The sequence below is a fragment of the Bombus vancouverensis genome, chromosome 6 (genome assembly GCF_051014615.1).
Source record: "Bombus vancouverensis nearcticus chromosome 6, iyBomVanc1_principal, whole genome shotgun sequence".
Lineage (NCBI taxonomy): Eukaryota > Metazoa > Arthropoda > Insecta > Hymenoptera > Apidae > Bombus > Bombus vancouverensis.
Window position 1 is genome coordinate 5,534,805 of NC_134916.1, and position 19,232 is coordinate 5,554,036.

Below are 19,232 nucleotides of genomic sequence, written 5' to 3' on the forward strand. Positions count from 1 at the left end.
AATGTGACTACATTTCAACCACTACAAAGATCAAACGACTACAAGAGAGAAACACGTTAAACTTCTTTTCAGACTGACAGGAATCGTGGTAACAAGGATTTGGATGCGTCGATGGAGAGGAAGAACTGGACCATTTAGGCTTGAAGGAATGAAATCTCGATCCAGGAACCTAGGAAAAGAGACAGAGAGATATAAAGGATATCAGAATATTTAAACATCGACCTACGCACAATTCTCGTTGCGATAAATCAATTTATCATTATACTTTCTTCTTCCACCTGTGTCTACCCCGAAACTTGCAACTATCTACTTGCGTTGTACGTTTTCGAACGGATTCATTTCTCACTTTGTCACAACCTTCCCTCCCCCACACATACGCATGCACAATAAAGAAGGGGCAAGAATGATTTTGACTTCGATCTTGATTTTTCTTTTACGCTAGATCGCTGCTTATCTCCACGGGGCTACATACTCGGCTATCATATTGATTAGCTGGTGAGACTGTCGCAAATCATCATACGTTGACGTTTCTCGGTAGAAAATAACTTCGACACTCTCGTCAAATTTTAGCATTTTAAACTAAATCTAAAATTCAGAATTTTCCAAATATATATATATATCTATAAAACGAGCTAAACTTTTATTTACTGCTAAATGTTCTCGAAGCAAACGATTCCACAGTTCGTTTCGAAATACCTTGAAAAAACTGGAGAAGCTGGAGATCTTGCGCCAAAACTGAAAACGTGGATATCGAACGAACGTTCAATTAAAAAAACGAACTAGATATTTCCTCACGTACGCCAAGCGTACGAACGCGCAACAGCCTCGCCTTTGGGCATCCTAGATTCGGACCGTGCGTTCATCTCTGTACTCTTTTCTGTTTCCTTGTTATATGATTTCCTTTCAAAGTGTGACGGTATAAGAGAAGATATACATTAACTACCTACGGTTCTACCAGTAAAGAGAAGAAGAAGAAGAAGTTGTAGTAGTAGTTTTAGTTGATGAAATGGAGGAGCAGAAAAAAGAGAGAACGTCAGAGGAGGGCTGAGGGGGGCCTTGATGTTCGGGTAAACCGGATAAATACTCGGCCCCGTCTCTCGCGTGCATCGATTTCTCTCTTTTCCCTTTCTCGGTTCGGTGTTTACGTGTTTTACCCGTTTCATCCCTCGCAGGGACTTTTCCTTCTTTCCTGTCTATTCGAACGTCAAATTTTTTCGCGGAAAGCAGCGCTGCGCTTACGCAACTAATCTCTTTCCTTGTATCGCAACTATTTTCTCATATATGTGTACATATGTGTGCAGTGAGCCAGCATGCTCGCGCACATTTTCAGTATTTTCTTTGTATAAGATGTGTGTATGTGTTCTTGTTTTGTATGTAGATGATAATATGTCGATAGGTGTCATGTGTATATGTATGGATGGTGTTACGCGCGCGTGACGGGTTTCTCTTTTCGATATATCTTGTGTTTTTAGCAATACCTAATGGAATGGGGGTAGAGGCAGACGACGCTTTGCTTGACGAAGGACCACAGAGTTTGCCAGCCATGCGTCTGTGAACATTTTCGTAACTTCCGGTCAAGAGATTCACGTGAGAAGAGGGTGTATACATATTTACATTATATAATTCTTTTTTTCTGTTTTTATTTCTTTCTGTTCATTTCCGATCACGGTTATTTCGGTATACGAGTTTTTTTTAGCGGATACCAGAGCAATTAAGAGGCTCGGTGGTTCGTTGTTGCTCAGAGTTGGGGAAGGGTAGCTGCGATTTTTTCGTTCAGCTCTCATCGTGAAAAAATATTCAGCAAACAAGCTCGCGGCAAAATCGCGCTTGTTCCGATGACAGCTTCACGCCAACGCTTTCCCAACACTGTTCCTCTGTTGGGTAGAAAAATCGTGACTCATCGATGCATGGAAGTGTTCAAACTCAAACAGGAATTTATTTCTATAGCGGATATATTATTTCTCTGCAGGATGAGCGCGAAACACGTAGACAATAAATTGGCTGTATTTAGCTAACGGAAAGGTACTTCCTTGTAAAAGGTGTCCGTACGTTCGATGCTCCGATGCAATGATCAAACGTTTAATTGTAACAAAAAGGATCAAGTGTAAATGGAGAAATTTCAAACATCGACCAGTCACGTTCTCATCAATTGTAATGGTATGGATGTCTTTTAAAAAATACTGATAGAACTGAAAAAAGAGTTTTTTAGTCAGACAATACGATGGTTTTGTCCCTTTGAAAACATGAGGCGAGCCAATCGCGAACGAACAAAATCTGGCTTGTCAGTCAAATCGTTCCTTGTAATTAGAAGTGTCCCAATATCGCGTTGTTTGCGACAACGATGAATAATAATAGAGCTAACACGAAATACCGTACAATATCAAACAGCAAACGAAACAAGATAGAACCAAACGCGCCGCAAAAATATATGGCGAAAGAGAATATCAGCGATCATGTCCTTCGTAAGAAAAGGTATGAGCTTAAAGAGGCCGATCCGACGAATAACGCCGCCACACGTATTACAGTAGCATATTGAATGTATCAATCAATGGTTTGTTCGTCATCGTAGAAATGAATAATGTTCGATTGACAATCTATATACGGTCCGTATATCAACAAATATGAACAACATTAATTTACATAGTTCCCTTTGTATATTTATATATATATACATATATTTATATGTATATAATTCTTCTTCTTATTTATATGAATTGTGTATATATAATTTATTCCTTTCTATATATATATATATAAGTATGTATATTTCCACGAGCACATACGTGGATGTGTGTATGGATAGCAAATACCAGCATATCGTTAAGTTATTGCTGACCGTACTCGTACATTCCTAATAACTCTATCTACAGTTCGATGCATTCCACAAACAACTACGATTGGTTTTAACCATTAACTAACCCTTCTTTAGCGGATCGACTGTCGGATCATGATGTCATATTAGTGTTGTATATCTCAATATGATAATCTGAATATTTTAATATTTTTAATTAATTTCGTTGTCGATCATTAGTATCATCCACGTGATCACTTTCTAATGTTGGTCAAAGCAAAAGTTCTAGCAACCTCCACAACGATCAATGCGTTAACGATTATTTCGATATGAAAATTACGGCAATTCAATCTATTCATTCGATATTTAAACAAATGTCGATTAAAAAAAAAAAAAAAAAAAAGGAGGACAAAATTCTATACGGTCAGATTCTGTCAATTTCGCACGTTTCGCGGAGAACCCACTGCACCCACCCACGTACCTACCCGTCCATATGTAACCGTATAAACGCGCGTATGTACACGCTTGGTCCAAAAGCGGCTCACGTCGCGCGAACGACATGCATAGTCGTATATAGCACGCGATCACGACCGCTTTCCGACCGCTTTCCGACTGCTACCGTATATTCCTGCTATCCCAAACGTATTTGTATCGAACACGTACGAAGATGAGATTCCGTTCGTCCTCCCAAACGAGCAGACGAGCCGATGTGTGTATGCGCGCTCGCGTGCACGCGCGCTACGACGACGCCGCGAAATCCACAGACCGGCAGGTGTCGCGTGTAAGCTTCGGATACTTGGGATTCTTAGCTCGAACCCCAGCCCTTCTCCGGTTCGAACGCTTCGAGCGCAGCTGAGAGCTACGTTGCGCAATATGTACAACGGTGTCCGGCGCGTCAGTGTGTACATGCGTATTCGTGTGTATGGTACAAGGGCGTACAACCCTTTAGAAGCGCACGATACGATATAAAGTGCGACGTCGCGGGAAGAATTGAGAAGCGGACTGGATTCGCGAGACTTTACCCCTCTCGCAAGAACGTGTATTATATAACAGGGAACGTTGGCAAAGATCGTAGGTTAGTTTTATGTCAACACGATGCTTCGATCAGGACAGATTTATTTTTCAGGGGAAGTATTGATTCGACTCTTCGCATTCTCCGGGAAAAAATAACACTCGATTGAAGTTGCGTATATTGTGATTGTAAAGAAGAACTTCTTGGGTAGAGGTGAATGATAAATATAATAAATAAAGAATCTTTCAAGAAAACTTGGTAACTCGACGACCACATGGGGAAAATATGGTAAGTCTACTTTTATTGGTTTTTTGATTGTTGTATGCTTTTTTATTAATTTAACGACTAAAGGATTAAGAAATTTAATTAATTAGTCTGCGCAACTGAAGTTATCAACACTTTTTAAACGTTCAAACATGATAGAGAACGCATATTTAATCTTAAAATGATATGAGAAAATACGTTTTGATATGAAATTGGTTGACAATGTGTTGAATTTTAAAATGGTTCTACGATAAAAGAATTAAAAATACAATTTATCGTGTTCTTCATTTGTGACCTCTGTGTTAAAAAAAGAAGAGAATATAAAGAAACAAGCGTTGCGTCGAAACGCAGGTACGAATTACATCTTGAGTCAATCTTCTCCGGAAGATCGCTGGGAATCGAGGCTCGATTTCTAAACGAACGATTTTAGATAAGAATAGGAGAAAGAGAGGAAAAAGAGGTTACGACTGTTACGAACAGACCGCGTCGCATCGTTTGCTCGAGGGCTAATACGAGCAGTGGGGGTTTAGGACGCCACAATAACCCGCGGCCACCCCTCGAACACCCGTTCCCTCCTTGCGCGCCATCCATGGTAACGGTAACCAACGATTTATTGCGTGGCGCAACGAGCGCGCACGGTAACACGTTACGGTAATGACTGTGAAATACGACGGTGCACCTCTCCTACTGTGCAACCCTCAACCCCCTGCTTCGTCGTTGCCCCGTCACGGTTGCACAGCCAGACTCCCAATGAAAGGACGGGACTTCGATACGACGTATGCGTGTACGCACACACGTGTGTATACACCGCGTGTGCACGCGTACACCGATCGTGCATCGAACTGCCGGAGAAATATCGCCGGGTTGAAAGAGTGTTCTCGGAGAAACCTCATCGATCGTGTGAACGACTGCTGCGCGATATCGGTCTGCTATGTTGTAAATAATGCGCGCGTGCAGGTGTCAATTTGGACGGAGCACCTATTACGTCGCGAAGAATGTGTATCGGAGGTGGACAGGGTGAAAATTGTAATTGATTTATATTTCGATCTTCTGTATGAGGAAGATGGTGACTAAGAGGATAGTGGCGTCTTTGATACGTAGATTTTGGATGGGTAAAATTGATGTTTCATAGAATAATTCCAAAGCAAACTGTTGTTTATGACATATTCATGTTTATCGCGGTGAAAAATGAGATATATGTACTTTGGTATATTAGGTAGAGATGACATAACGTAGTTGTAAATTGACATGTTTGGTATATAATTTGAAGTAGCTTTTATTGATATAAAGAAAATATGAGTATGAGCATTTACCTTGCATAATTAATATAGAATGGATAGGAGGGATTAAAGCACTAAGGAACTACATTCATTAGTGTACAACAGTTCTGGAGTGGAAATCCTTATACTCATAAAATATGTCAAATTATTAAGCATTTCAACCCTCGAAACGAATAAAGTTTAGCCCTTGACAGGTTTTACGGCCGCGTTATATCTTTTACACCCAGTATACCAAAATCAGAGGCCTTAACAGACTAAAAAGTTTTACAATCGCGATAAATAATTAAAGAAATTCCGAACTAGTTTATAGCAGCCTTTTAAAAATAACTTTGCCAATAGAGAGATATTGTGGTAATAAATTTTCTTGATGTACAAACGGAAAACCATCGCAAATATATTTTATGTTAGAAAAAGTTGCGTAAATTTTGCACTGAATTCGACGCGAAATTAATAAAATTTACCCATGGTTCTTGGAAAATTGATTCTCTGGATTTCGAAAATATATGAAGGGCGAAGAAATTAGTTATAAATCAAGAGAGACTATTTTGGAAGAAAGACAATCTGCTATAGTTGGTTGGTGAAAAGGCCGCGTATAATTTTAAGTGTGATGTTTAAAAATGTTGAATGTTTGAAAAGTGATAGGGTGGAATACTGATAAGTAGCGCGATGCAACATTTCGCCGCTTAACGTTCTATATCTCGTTTATTTAACGAATCGCAACAACCATTAATTTGCTGGTACCCACTGAAAGCGGAAATTTCAATTAGCGCGAAGATTATAAGAATTAGGTTAATACGTGTTCAAAATTGAAACCGATTTACTCCAAATTTAATCAACTCCTGACGACTTTTCGCATTGCACCGTGCAATGAATATTTACTTAGAACAAATATACAATGACCATTCATTAACCATATTTGAAATTATACTAATAAAATTAAAATATCGTGGTTACTAAGAAATAAAAATAGAATCCTCCCCTTCGGAAAGTTCAAGTTAAATAACAATACAACTTCGCTAATGAATTTCATTGCTCGTAAATTCGTTTAGTTAAAAGTAACAGACAAAAATACATAGAAAAGAAAACATGTGAATCTTTGAAAGAACAATTGTATTCTCAACGTTATGCGTATAATCCAAACAATAAATAAGATAACAAAAGTTTACAATCAGTGTACAATTTGCCGACGACATTACGTATCCATTACGTATCCATTGCGTATACTTTCGAAATTACTCTATATTCAGACTTTTTTGCATTGCAGGAAAACCAAGAAAAACGTGTAAAGAAGAAAGGAAGAAAGAAGGATGACTCTGAGAATTTAGAATAGGCGATAAAGAAAGCTAGAGACGAAAAGAAAGGGAGCAGAGAAAAGAGGAAAAAGCACATAAAAGGTGTGCTGATTTATTTTTGCGTCTTATAAGGAATCTCATGCTAAAGTTCGTCGAAGTCGCGAGATGATAGATTCGCGTACTAAACTTCCTCTGCCTCAGAAATGCAAAGAAGAAAAGGGAGAAGGAAACTCGTTATCACGATTATATTCGGAAAACTCGTCGTTACGTCTGTCTAGTACCAATCCTACGAGAAAGCTTGATGAAACCGTTATTAGTCGGAGGGATAGACGTATTATAAGAAGAACTGCAAAAAAAGAGCTGGATTTTGTCTCGACGTAAACGAAGAACTAAGCATTTTAGCAGCTCACCTTTGGCAAGCATCTCTTTTTTTTCACACGATCTAATCGGTGTTACTACGCATATGTAATACACATCGTACTGATGAATCGTATATGTATTGATCGTATCATCATCTCGACTAGAAGCAAAAAATGCCGTTAGAGTAATGTATACGCAACCCTTTGCTTTATTTCCCCCCTCTCCTTTCACGCATCTTGTTATTGCTAAATAATCACATTACGGTTACACAACACGCATCCCTCGATCCCGATCTACACGTTTCCCCTAATGATTCTCGTAGTACACACGCTCTCGCATACGTTCCACGACCTTTTGCATCGGTCCGCTCATTGTTCGGGAATGATTCTGTACTCTGTGGAGAGGCTGTGTAGCGATGTGTCTCCGGCTGATAAGGGCGGTAGTCCCAAGGCACCTGAAAGTACCACCAACCCCCTCTGAGTCCCGTAGTCGCACTGGGTGGTCGCAAGTTTTAGTTTTTTTTCAAAAAAAATCTTTTTTGTAAGTCAAATCTTTCTTTCTCTTGCGCGCAATAACAGTCTTTCCTCTCAACAACAGTCTTCCTCCCTTTCTCTCCGATGCGTTTAGGTTAGAAACGATCACAACATCGCATACGTTCTGATTCTCTGGTCAATGGACAAGTTGTCAAGGAATTTCTCGACAGTTGGCATGCAACACACCACAAAGTGACAAAACTAGACGCGACTGGCACGTCGTTACGGAGAAACTGCGAGCACGGTGCCCCATGTGCTTGCTTATTTAGTTGGTCGGATTCGATCGCGAATGCAACAACTTCTCTCAACGTATCAAGCCGTCGGAGGAAGGTAATAGTTTCTAGTAGCTGGTCGTGGAAAATTATTCCCGCGTCACTGCATTAGCCAAAGTTTCGAGCGTTCACAAAGGTAATGGTAGTTATTGGTCTGGCGTGTACAACATTCAAGCGTTTCTGTGGTCAAAGTGATTATGTGAGTAGAATTTATGATTTTCTTGTTGCAAAATATCAAAATTTCTTATTAAAAATTGGTTATGAGTAACTTAATTTTCTGCAGCCCAAACTGAAAACAATATGAAAGTTTAATGAAATAGACATTGTAAAATTGATTTTGGAATTCGTATTACACCCGTTAATTATTTCGTTGTTAAATGTATCGTCATGTCAGTTTCATGACAATGTACGATATTATTCACCATGGCTATGTACGTTAACATCAAACATGTATTTGACATGATTTAACTAAATGTAACCAAACATGTAATCAACAAAATGAAAGTACTCGCATATCAAAAAACATTAGTACCGTGAACCAGTCCACCGTCCGATATCCCGTCACATTACAATTTCTCCCTGAAACAAAGAGCTATCCCAGGCACGAGGAAATCTTTTAATCTCTCTTGATGGATCGACTCGGAGAACAAACGAGCAGGTTCCGTCGCGAGCGATTTCACGTGAAATCACTCTAACACCACCACCTCTTCAACCATCTAAGAGAAATCTATCGATATATATATATATACACGTATTCCTTCATTGGGCAGTGTCTAACGCGAGTCTAACTGCCGCCCACGGTCGAACGAGAATTTCTCTCGATTGCAAATTCCGACGCGTGAGTTCGATATCTGTCGGAAAATATCTTTTCAACAAGGAGGAAATTCATTTTCGCGCACCGGTCGCGTATCGGCCACCCCTCTTTCGTATTCGAAGAGAGAAAGAGAGAGAGAGAGGGTGGCTTCACCGACGAATGTTTTTCGGACATTGGGAGTATACGGACGACTTTAAGGCGGAGGGGTTTTCATTCGCAGTGATCAATCATTGGTGATCGTTACCCACAATTTCTTTTTCTTCCTTCTACCGCCATGCCTCGTGAACCATACGCAAAAGTACGAAAGAAAGTACAGAAAAAAAGGAAGTAAGAGGAGGGAGCGTTTGCGGTCGCGCAACCGCTCCACTTCCCGGACTGGAGGTTATTCAAATGCGTTAAATAGCGGACAGTGAGGGAAATTGGAAACGATTCCAGGGAACATCGGGACGTATGGTCTCTGGAGGAAAGTAAAAATATGCCGGTTTCTTTTTTTGAAATGGCGGAGGGAATCGAAGAAAAAGAGGACGCACGAGGAAGGGATGTTCGTTCCGAGGGATGAACCAACGTCCGAAAAACATTATGCATTATTTATGAGTTCTCTTTCTGCTCGTCCACGTGAATTATTCTTAGGATCGATGTACTTCGAAGGGAAAAAATAATAAAATATATATCACGGCGATTAGATCAACGGCGAAAAAAGCGCGATATTCGAAACCGTTTACGTTATACGTCGCGTATACACGAATTGTTTTCGTGGATATACACACGATGTTCTTTTTTCACACAGCAGCGTTTACGTCTGTTTCCTTGCAGCTAATTTATGTCCGGTCGACGTGCATGGGACACCTGTCGCAGTTTGTCCGCCTCTATTGGCGTTATATGTTATTGCTTCGCTATTTTCGTGTCATGCTTCACATAAAGGGGTGGTATCACAAGTTCAAACCGGGGGGAGGAAGGAGATACAAAGTGCAGGGAGGAAGAAGTTGAAAACTTTCGCCTCGAAATTTCCTCTTCGAGGAGCTCGCACGGAGTAACGATGAGAAAAGGTCAAACAGAGAAAGAGAGAAAGTTCGCGGAGAAAGACGAGTGTAGCAGACAAATGGCCAAAAATGGACAAAAGAGAAGGGAACAAATGGGCTAGTAAGACGTGTAAGAGCAACGGTCGAGCGGCGGACAGAGGGCAGGGGTGCAGTAGTTACGGGGATCGAAAGAAGCTTCTTCGGAACTAGCGTTACGTCTGCGAAAGCTCACCATAGGAGGCGTGATTACTGTACTGTATTTCTCTGTTTTCACGTGGTTCCGTTACACACGGACATAGTTATCTCTCGAACGGTCGTTTCGACGCAACGCAGTAGAGTTTAACAAACGCTATCGATATCCATATCGATTATCTAAAAATAACCAATACGATAACGAGACTGCAAAAATACGGAGGGAAATAATTAACGAACAAATAAAAGTTGCTGGAACGGATAGAACGGAAAGTATAAAACGAAGTAACAAATCGATGGGAATCGTCGATGACCACATTAAATTCCCGAGGGTCGTTTTCGCATCTCGCGAGCCGATCGAAGCGAGTAGTAAACGTATAATTCCCAGCTCCGACACGAAATTTTGTCTGATGGAGTGCCCTGGTTATGAGAAGCGACATGGTCGAATCTTCATTTTGGGCTTCTTCATTTGCTGAACGTGGGCCTGCGGATTTTCATTTCGAGTTCGAATTCAACATGAAGGGCGCTTGACCTCGAAAACTTTGCCCGCAGCTACCTCCAATCAACCGGTTCGATTTAGATCAGTCGATACCCACCTATGGACGCGTTCATTTTCCAAACGTTTCCTATTAATTGCTCTAGCCTGCGTTTGTGTATATCTATGCGTACAGGGTTAACCGCGATGCGGTTCACTCGCATATCGTTTGTAATCGATACGCTCCCTTTACCCCTACCTAATATTAACAATGACATTTTACCCCGTTCCGCGACCGCACGATTAATCTTAAATTACAATCGATTCGATAGTCAGTCGATTTAAATATATTATCGAAATTGTATATGTATTCGTTGAAATTGAAATCCGACGACTTCGTGTCTTGTATGAGATCGTACGAAGGTTCGTGTGCATACGCTACTCGCAGGAACGATTTCCAGTGGAATCGTATCGCGTAATAAATAAGTTTACCCTATGCAGCGATCGAAAATTTATTTAGTAGCAGAGGGTATTCGTATCGTGGCCGTTCCTTTAACTCATTCGTTGAAATTTTCATTTTGCTCGTTGGTTGTTTGCCTCATTCGTCTACACTGATCGATCCGATTCGATGTACGCTTTAACGATCTATACCGAGAGAAAGAGAGAGAGAGAGAGAGAAAGAGTGAGGGAGGGAGATGGAGAACGTAATTGAAATTGATTAATCGATTAGCAGAAGCAATTTTAAAGCGTTTCGAGGATCGTAAAGCCTCGATGCTTTGAAAGAAAATTCCGTACCAGCAGAGCAGTTTGTTATTGACAGTCGAAGGCACGCAAGATGCTATCGAATGCAGGAGGTAAGAAACACAGAGTTTGTTTAACGACGTAACTTTTCCCATACATCAGCCTCTCATTATCTTGTCCTAGTTCGCTGGATTCTTCTTCTTTTCGATCTGCATTTTTATCGCGGGACTTTGTGTATGCGTATTTCTCCGGACGAGCATCAAGGACGCGAATACGATTTGTTACGTTTGTAACTTGCAATACAATTTGATTGGAGAATAACCGTATCTTTAAAACGTAAATATCTTTCACTTTGATTCATGCGAGCTTAAAAATATATTCCGCGGAACACTAAAAATAAAAACAAATTTGAGACGTATACTGATTACGTATCTATGCTGAATAAACATATTCGACATACGCGATTCTTCTATTTCAAATTTCCAAGCGAAAGGCTTTAGGTTTCACAAAACCTTAGTTTTTAACAAAATTTGTTATATAAACCAACCAATCACGAACTATACTTTACTTTACTTTACTTTACGAACTATACTTTTAAGTTCTGTCAGCATTGCAGTTAGGTTCTTGCAGAACGATATGAAATATAATAAAATATCAGTATATCGTCTTATCTCTGAAGAAGCTATCTGCAATTTTTAAAAAATGTCAAGATATAATTGTTATTTGGCGTGAATTATAGCTGAATGTCCGAAATTTTAATAGATGTGAATCATAAGTAACAATTAAACAGATAAATCGTCACAAGATGAATCGACTGTTCTTAAAATCTTTTTCGGGTAAACACGGAACGGGGTAGAAAATTGGCCGAAGAGAATCGGCACTTCCTTATTTCTATCTTAAATCTTAACCTCGACAACATAATATCGATACGATAATTTATAGCAATTTTGTACAACGTTCACCACTCCTTTCGTATCGAGTGAGACCGACTGTCGGTGCTCCGGCGGTCGAAACTTCGGCCCGGAAGTTGAGGATCGTCGGAACCCGAGCAAACGTTGCTGAATAATATACAACGTCCTTCGCGTTGGACGTACAGCGCACAACCGTACCATTCTCGATAGAACGTCGGTCTGTGACGTAACATTAGATCACTTATTTTCCCGAGTGTCCTGTCGTCGAAAGCGGAACTCTGCCGCGGAAATGGATTTCCAATAGCTTCCGTGTCTCATAAACACAACCTGTCTGGTCGGGAAAGGATTCTGCGTAAAACGCGAGCAGAATTGACGATGCACGCTTCGCCCTCCTTAATAGAGGAATCGATTATGTTTTCACGAACATCTTTTCGCGCATCGTCGAGAATTCGAACTCGCGATGGAGGCCACTTCGAAGGATCACTTCGAAGGGCCACTTCAAAGGAGCACTTTGAAATCCGCTTAGAAATTAGTCGATTATTCGAAATTGTCAAGCTTCGAATCGAACTCAATCTCTAGTGCTTAAGGAGCCATTGTTCTCGGATGAGAATTTCGGCAAGAGGCCGACGGTCCTGTAACAAAAGCGCCACAATCTCTCAAGATTCTTGTACGCGCGAGATCTGCTACTTGCCCGCTCCTTCAAACCGAGCTTAATTTCTGACGATTAGCTCATCTTGATTTTCCGACATCCACTGGTAACCTGCCCGATTCTCGTGTTAAATCGAAGACAAAGACGGTGACGACGGTGACGACGACGACGACGACGACGAGCAGGGCAACGAGTAGCGACAGCGAGAGCACAGTTAGTAAAATGGTGTAGCAATGGAAGTGAGTTTTTCTTTTGATTAGAGATATGTGCGCATAGCTCGATGTCGAGATTATTATTAGACACATATAATTAGTTAGTTCACAGAGGCATGGCGTTGTAGAGGTCCAAATTGGGATGGTAAAAGAGCGGTGTAGGGGTAGGCGGATTATGGTGGGGGGCAGGCTGCGCCTGTATTAGGTTCAAGTTCAGATTCAAGGGCGCGATGTGGGCCGCATTATGGTGGTTAAGGTGGTTAAGGCTAAGGTGGTTACCTGTCGGGTAGGGCAGTCCGAAACTAGGGTACCCAGAATAGCCGCGGCTTGCCGCGTATGCCGCGTACGCCGCCGCTGGGAAACCTGTGAACAGAGCAAAAGAATCTGTCAGCTTTTCTTCCCTGTGCTTGGTTACCTGAGCTCGGAAGCTTTTCAGGAACGTATGGAGGAGGGTTATGGAGCGTGTTGAATATTTCGTGTCGAATCGTAACGATGCGTGTGAATGCGTGTGTTTGTTGCTAAAGCGGGATACGTCGTTTTTCCCGATCTCTTCTGATTGTCAGCGAAGCTTGTGGATTAGTAGAAATTATCGAACTCTAATTTTAAAGCTGGTCAGTTTGAATTATTTTAAGAAAAGCATTGCACATAATTTTATTTGTCGTCCTTTAAGTTAGCGCTATCGTAACATTGTTACCTATTATGTCCCTTCCTGTGATAGTAGGCTTTTTCTTATTCAATTTAACATCAATAGATTGCCAAATCAGCACATGAAAATTACTATTTTATTTATACAAGTAAATGTCTCATAAGTACGAACAATTGTTTATTTAACTAGACTACTGTGATACGTTTATTTTGAATCGAGAGTACAAATGAATATTTAACTATGAAAAGATATCTTGACATTAGGTAACCATACTACCAAGGTATTTCTAACGTACTGTATAATATCATTAGAAACTTCTAATAATTGTTACATTACAGTATATAGATTGAAAAGTGTGATTTAATAAGTTATGTCTATCTAATATACAAATATGTCCTCTATCAACTACGATCTACATGCTCCCTTCTGTAAAATATATTAGATAAAACATTTCCCAAGTACGTACCGTGTTACTCTACAGAACATTTTCGATTGAAAATTCTATAAAATTATACTGGTCAAACAATTTCCACGAAGAAAGATACTCTCGAGTTCGTTTTTCACATTTCGATTTAATTCGAATGAAATTAATGTATCGTATTTCTGATACGGCAAACGCGTTTCTCCGATGCAATATCGAATGATGCCAGTAACCAGGTACGCATTAACCGAATAATTACGTTAATGAACCAGTGTATTTTCACAAAGGCAAAAATTTACGGAGACACACAAAGTGGAACGGTTGTACGATTTTATCCGTGCACCGTGGGTGAATCATGTATGAGACTTAGGACGAGAAAACTCGTGGCAAGTAGCATACAGAATTTTGTTTCGCTTTCGTGATTGATCGACGCGTGAATATTACAACGATGGTCTTACGTCAAACGTGATTGAACGTTGTTACGGAACGGTAGGCATGTCATTGGACATTGGAGTCGTTTTGTTGTACGTGTTCGTGCATATTTCAATACTCACCATCAGGTAATGCTCCCAGGGACCACATAAAATCTACAAGGAAAAACAGATCACATTAATACCGTGACGAGATTGATCAGAATCGGATAGAAAAATTTGTCTCTTCATTTTATCATTCTTTTCCCTTCATTTACTCATTTCAATTGCTTCGATTAGTTAGTGCAAATAGTAAATCGTAAGTCCCAATATAGAAATTTCTGCAACTAAGCACGAAGAAAAGTACTGAGCGATCGAATGAAGCCTAAAAAAATAAAATTTTCGATCGGATATCCGAAGGTGAGTACGCGCGACTATGAGGACTATCGTGAATTTTAGTTCACGAGTGTCTAACTGATGATTCTGTTGTGCAATATTTTTCTTCGTGCAGGCAAAGGTAATGCGTAGACAATTAAAATATGTACATGGAGACAAGTTAAGTATAAAGCAAAGCGTTGCAGAAATTCGTCGGTATAGACGGTTCGAGTGTAACGGATGACTAGGTTTCAAACAATGAGAGAAGGGTGAAAAGTAAAGATAAGAAAACTGAACAAAAATTAGAAAATAAAACAGATTGAAAGAAGAAGTCGGATTAAAAGCGTTCTAGGTTAGACAGAGAGTAGGAGATATAACAAAGAAGTTTATAGAAAAAGAGTATATAGAAGTATATAGAAAGAGAGAAAGAAAGGCATCCATGAAATTTCATAATTTGATACTAATTGAAAAGACCACACAACTAAGATTCTTACTATTTATAATATGTATATCGCATCGACTATATAGCGCATCGACTAAATTCTGTGACAAGGTACTAGTAACTACGCGCGGCCGAGGTGTTTTCAATTCTACCACAAAATAAACCCTCCTATGATCTATGGTTATTGTAGCCTTCAAGGTATTGGTTAATCATTTACCGTTAAGTAATATTTGCTAGGCTGACTATGTAGCTTATTAGATATTGACTAAGGGCAGATAATGTGTCGTGCGATCGCGAGGAAGGCATAACATTTAAATAAATTTATAAACTCTCGGAATTACAAATGGCAATTGGAACGAAAAATATTGGATGCAAGAAAATTTTGAATTTTGATAAAAACATAATTCGGAATTTTTAATTGTCGATGCTTCGTTCGTACAAAGCACGTGACACATTATCGACGCCACTACCACACTTAGATCGACGATACAATATTGAAAAAAACACCGACCACAATACTACACTACTGTTTCACTATTCTAGTGTTCATATTGACGCTGCTCTCACAATATACGCAGATGGAAAAGTATAAGAGCATTTATTCTAGCCATTAAAAGATACACTGATACATATTAATAGTATTAGTGATTTCGTACCTAAAGTCTCTCTACCGGGCTGGTTTTGATTACATCAAGCACGCAACACAATTCTATATCATTTCAGTGTGACATCGTTTTTGTTTCTTTTCTTTCTTTAATATTTTTTTGTGTTTTCTTATCTCATTTATCTTTTTTTTGTTTCTTTCTTTTGTATTGCTCTGTTTTGAAAATCCGTTTGAACAACAATGAAAATCTTTGCATATACTTCCAACATTATCTCGTGTTTATTTAAATACCATTCATTTTACTCTCATATAGATAGAGAAGATCGATTCACGTATAGTACGTAAATGGACTCGAATATTAGACATGTACGTGTATATATAATATTTATGTATATATATTTTTTAATTTATATAAATATTTGTAATGTGCATATTGCAACGCGCATTTTATTTTTGTATTATACTTGACAATCGCAGCGACTTCGTATGTACTATATATGTTTATGTAATAATATAATAATTATATAATGTACGTGTACTTTCTCAGATGCAACAAATCGATTTCACGTAGAACAGACGTTTACGTACGGCATTAACATTAATAGTCTCTTACAGTTTCGAGGAGCGTATAAAGCTCATTCCGGTCGAGTTTTACGATCGAGTTGCCGGTCAATTAACATTTACGTCACATCGATAGCTTTGGCAACATGGAATCCCATTGAGTTCCTCATTCCGAATTTTATAGTTATTTCTTTGATCCTTTTTCGATGCTGGATGTTTCCCAAGAGAAAGAGGGAGAAAGAGAGACACATACATATAAATACAGAGTGTTGCAAGAAACATTATTTGTCGAGGAACGCAAACATTCGTTTCTTTCTTTTCTTTCTTTTCGATATCATTTTCTTCTCTATTCTGTTCCTTTTTTTTAGTTTCTTTTTATTTTATTTTTAATCTCGTTCGTACTTGCGTAGTGCGCGGCCATAAACGTTTACGGGGAAGGAAGACGCATATTTTTCTAATTGGGTTCTCTGTCTAGACAAAAGGCGCAACGCTACGTTCCCCGTGTAACAAATCAAAATCTGGCCCAACAAAGCATTACAAAGGTGTGAACAGAAAGATAATCCGCATGTTAAGATCTGGTCTACTTACGAAACTGACACTGTTGAGCCTCTCGGGCAAAGTACGTACTTTCTAGGACACACGTCTCACGCATTATTATTAAGGTAAATGATGCTATATAGCTTAGAAGAGTTAAATACTATGTAACGAGTAAAGTGGGTAATAGAGGAGTGGGGGTGCGGGCGGGGGGGAGGGGGTTGTAAGGTATAGGTGTAGACGGGTATACGCACGATATATATTTAGTATATATCCTATAGAGAGGTATAATATTACGTGTAACGTAATATAAACATACTATGTAACGTAGCTTGTTAAGTAATAGGTACATTGTAATAGGTCTCTTTGAAGCCGCTGATAATATGCATTCTTCGTGGAAGACACTGTGGCTGTTTCTCATTTCTTTTCATTGTTCTTTTTTCTTCCTGTTTTCTTTTAGATATTCTTTCTGATGATATCTTTTATATTTTCCGATACAGGATCAAAAGGGAGACGAGGAAAGATACGAAAGAGATCACTAAACGGATCTTCCACGAAGAAATACCTAGAATATATTTCTAAACTATCGGTATCATAGTGACTTCTCAAAAAGCTATAGTTAACTAGTAGTCTCAATGATAGGAACGTATACATAGTATAGTAATTCGTCAAAAATTATATTCGTTCTAGCTAATTCAAACCTAGTTTCACCTAAAAAAAGTCTCATTAAGTAGCTAAGGTTTGTAACAACACAAATGTTTACCTAATTACCTAGATATATATATATGTATAAATAGAGAGAGATATATATAGAATATACTCCGATATGTATAATCTGTAGGTCTATTACAAAAACTAGAAGGTTGTAATGCGGCTCTCACAAAATATATCAATATCAATATCAAATACTATATGGCGTTTTACCAAATACGTAGATACAAAACAATATATAATATATGTATATAATCTGCTATTTATCTAGAATGGATTAATTCTGCAACTTTTTTTGTCGTTTCATTTTCCTTTTCATCGTAATTGTTTTTTTTTTATTTTTCACAAGGTACGTATCGTATATATATATTCATATAATTATATATATGTTATATGCACACGAGTATTCTATGTATATGTATATAGTTTCGCGTGTGCATTTATATACATATAGATAGCTGTGACCTCGCGTTGTTTTTCTTATTCATCCTTTTTTTCTTTCTTTTGCTTCTATCGTACACGTGTACCGCCGTATTGGAGTACGTACTTCTTCATATTCTCGACATTATGAAATTTCATGAAATTCATTGCGAAAAATACTCTGAAAGGCGCGACGAATGAGAAATGCTTATCGCCGACCATTTGCCGCGCGCTCTCGACGCGCTATCCGCCTTCACCATTCACGATTCACGGCTTTATTTATACCACTCGACATATCATCCCGTGCAAATCAGAAATTCACCTCCTTCTGGGAATAATATACGGCGTGCCGCTACCTGGGAATGTGTTCTTGCGTTTCTTTCCATTTTTTTTCCTACTCATTCTTTACGCTTTTCTTCTCTTTTCTTTTTCTTTCCCTTCTGCTTCGATGAAATTCTAGCAATCTACGATCTCGACGACGGGCGCCCTCGCTCTCGAAATCGAACGAACAACCTTCACTTTCATGGAAAAATAGAATGCCATAGAACCTCGACCTCGATCGAGTTCCGAAGATTTCATATTTTTCATTTCATCTCCTTTCCTTCCTTTTTGCCGACACCATCGTCGATTCCTTCACGATCGTCTGTTCGAATTGAATTGTCGTTCAACCATGCGAACACACCGAGCGCTACCATAAAGCTTCGATCCAGTTTGCTACGAAATTATCTAACATCTACGAATCAATTGACGTGTTGTCGCGAACGCGAGTCGTTCGAGGCAGGAATTTGTATCTCTTTCGTTCGTCGAAAAGTATCTAAATATCTGTGTGGTATCGTGACCTGATTGCCTTTTACTTGCGACCTTTCCTCCTCTCCTAATCAAGATTCAATAGTCTAACTAAAGTACATTCGAAACACGTAATACGTTGGTCGTTTGCGATTGATTGTCTTTTCTACTACATTAGAATTTTCCAACTGCCTAAATAGATATTTTTCTATGAGATTTACTGGTAAGTTACATTGAAATTTATATCTTTAATTTTAGAAATTTATGAGAAGGAGGAATGGTTTCTGCAAGAGGTACGTTGGATGTATCAACTTACTACCGAGCGCTGCTCGTTGAAACAGACTAATTTGCCTAAATTTTGAACACTTCCTTTTATTGTCCTACTACTTGTTTCTTGCTAATCAACTACGAAATCACTACCAGTCTTTTGCGATGCAGGTTTGTTCCATTTGCTATCTACGCTAATCTTTGGCTACGAAGAAAACGATGCCAGATACGCGATTAA

General features: G+C 39.1%; 1 protein-coding gene across 4 annotated transcripts in view; it reads right to left on the reverse strand.

Moving 5' to 3' along the window:
* The window catches only part of Rbp6 (RNA-binding protein 6), a 777,348-nt gene that overhangs the window by 35,972 nt on the left and 722,144 nt on the right, over positions 1-19,232 (reverse strand). For all 4 annotated transcript variants that reach the window (XM_033340911.2, XM_033340909.2, XM_076619578.1 and 1 more), the window contains 2 exons: positions 14,439-14,471; positions 13,097-13,180 (listed from right to left, as the gene is read on the reverse strand). In XM_033340911.2, the coding sequence (XP_033196802.1) occupies positions 13,097-13,180; positions 14,439-14,471 (117 nt within the window). The remainder of the gene's footprint in view (positions 1-13,096; positions 13,181-14,438; positions 14,472-19,232) is intronic.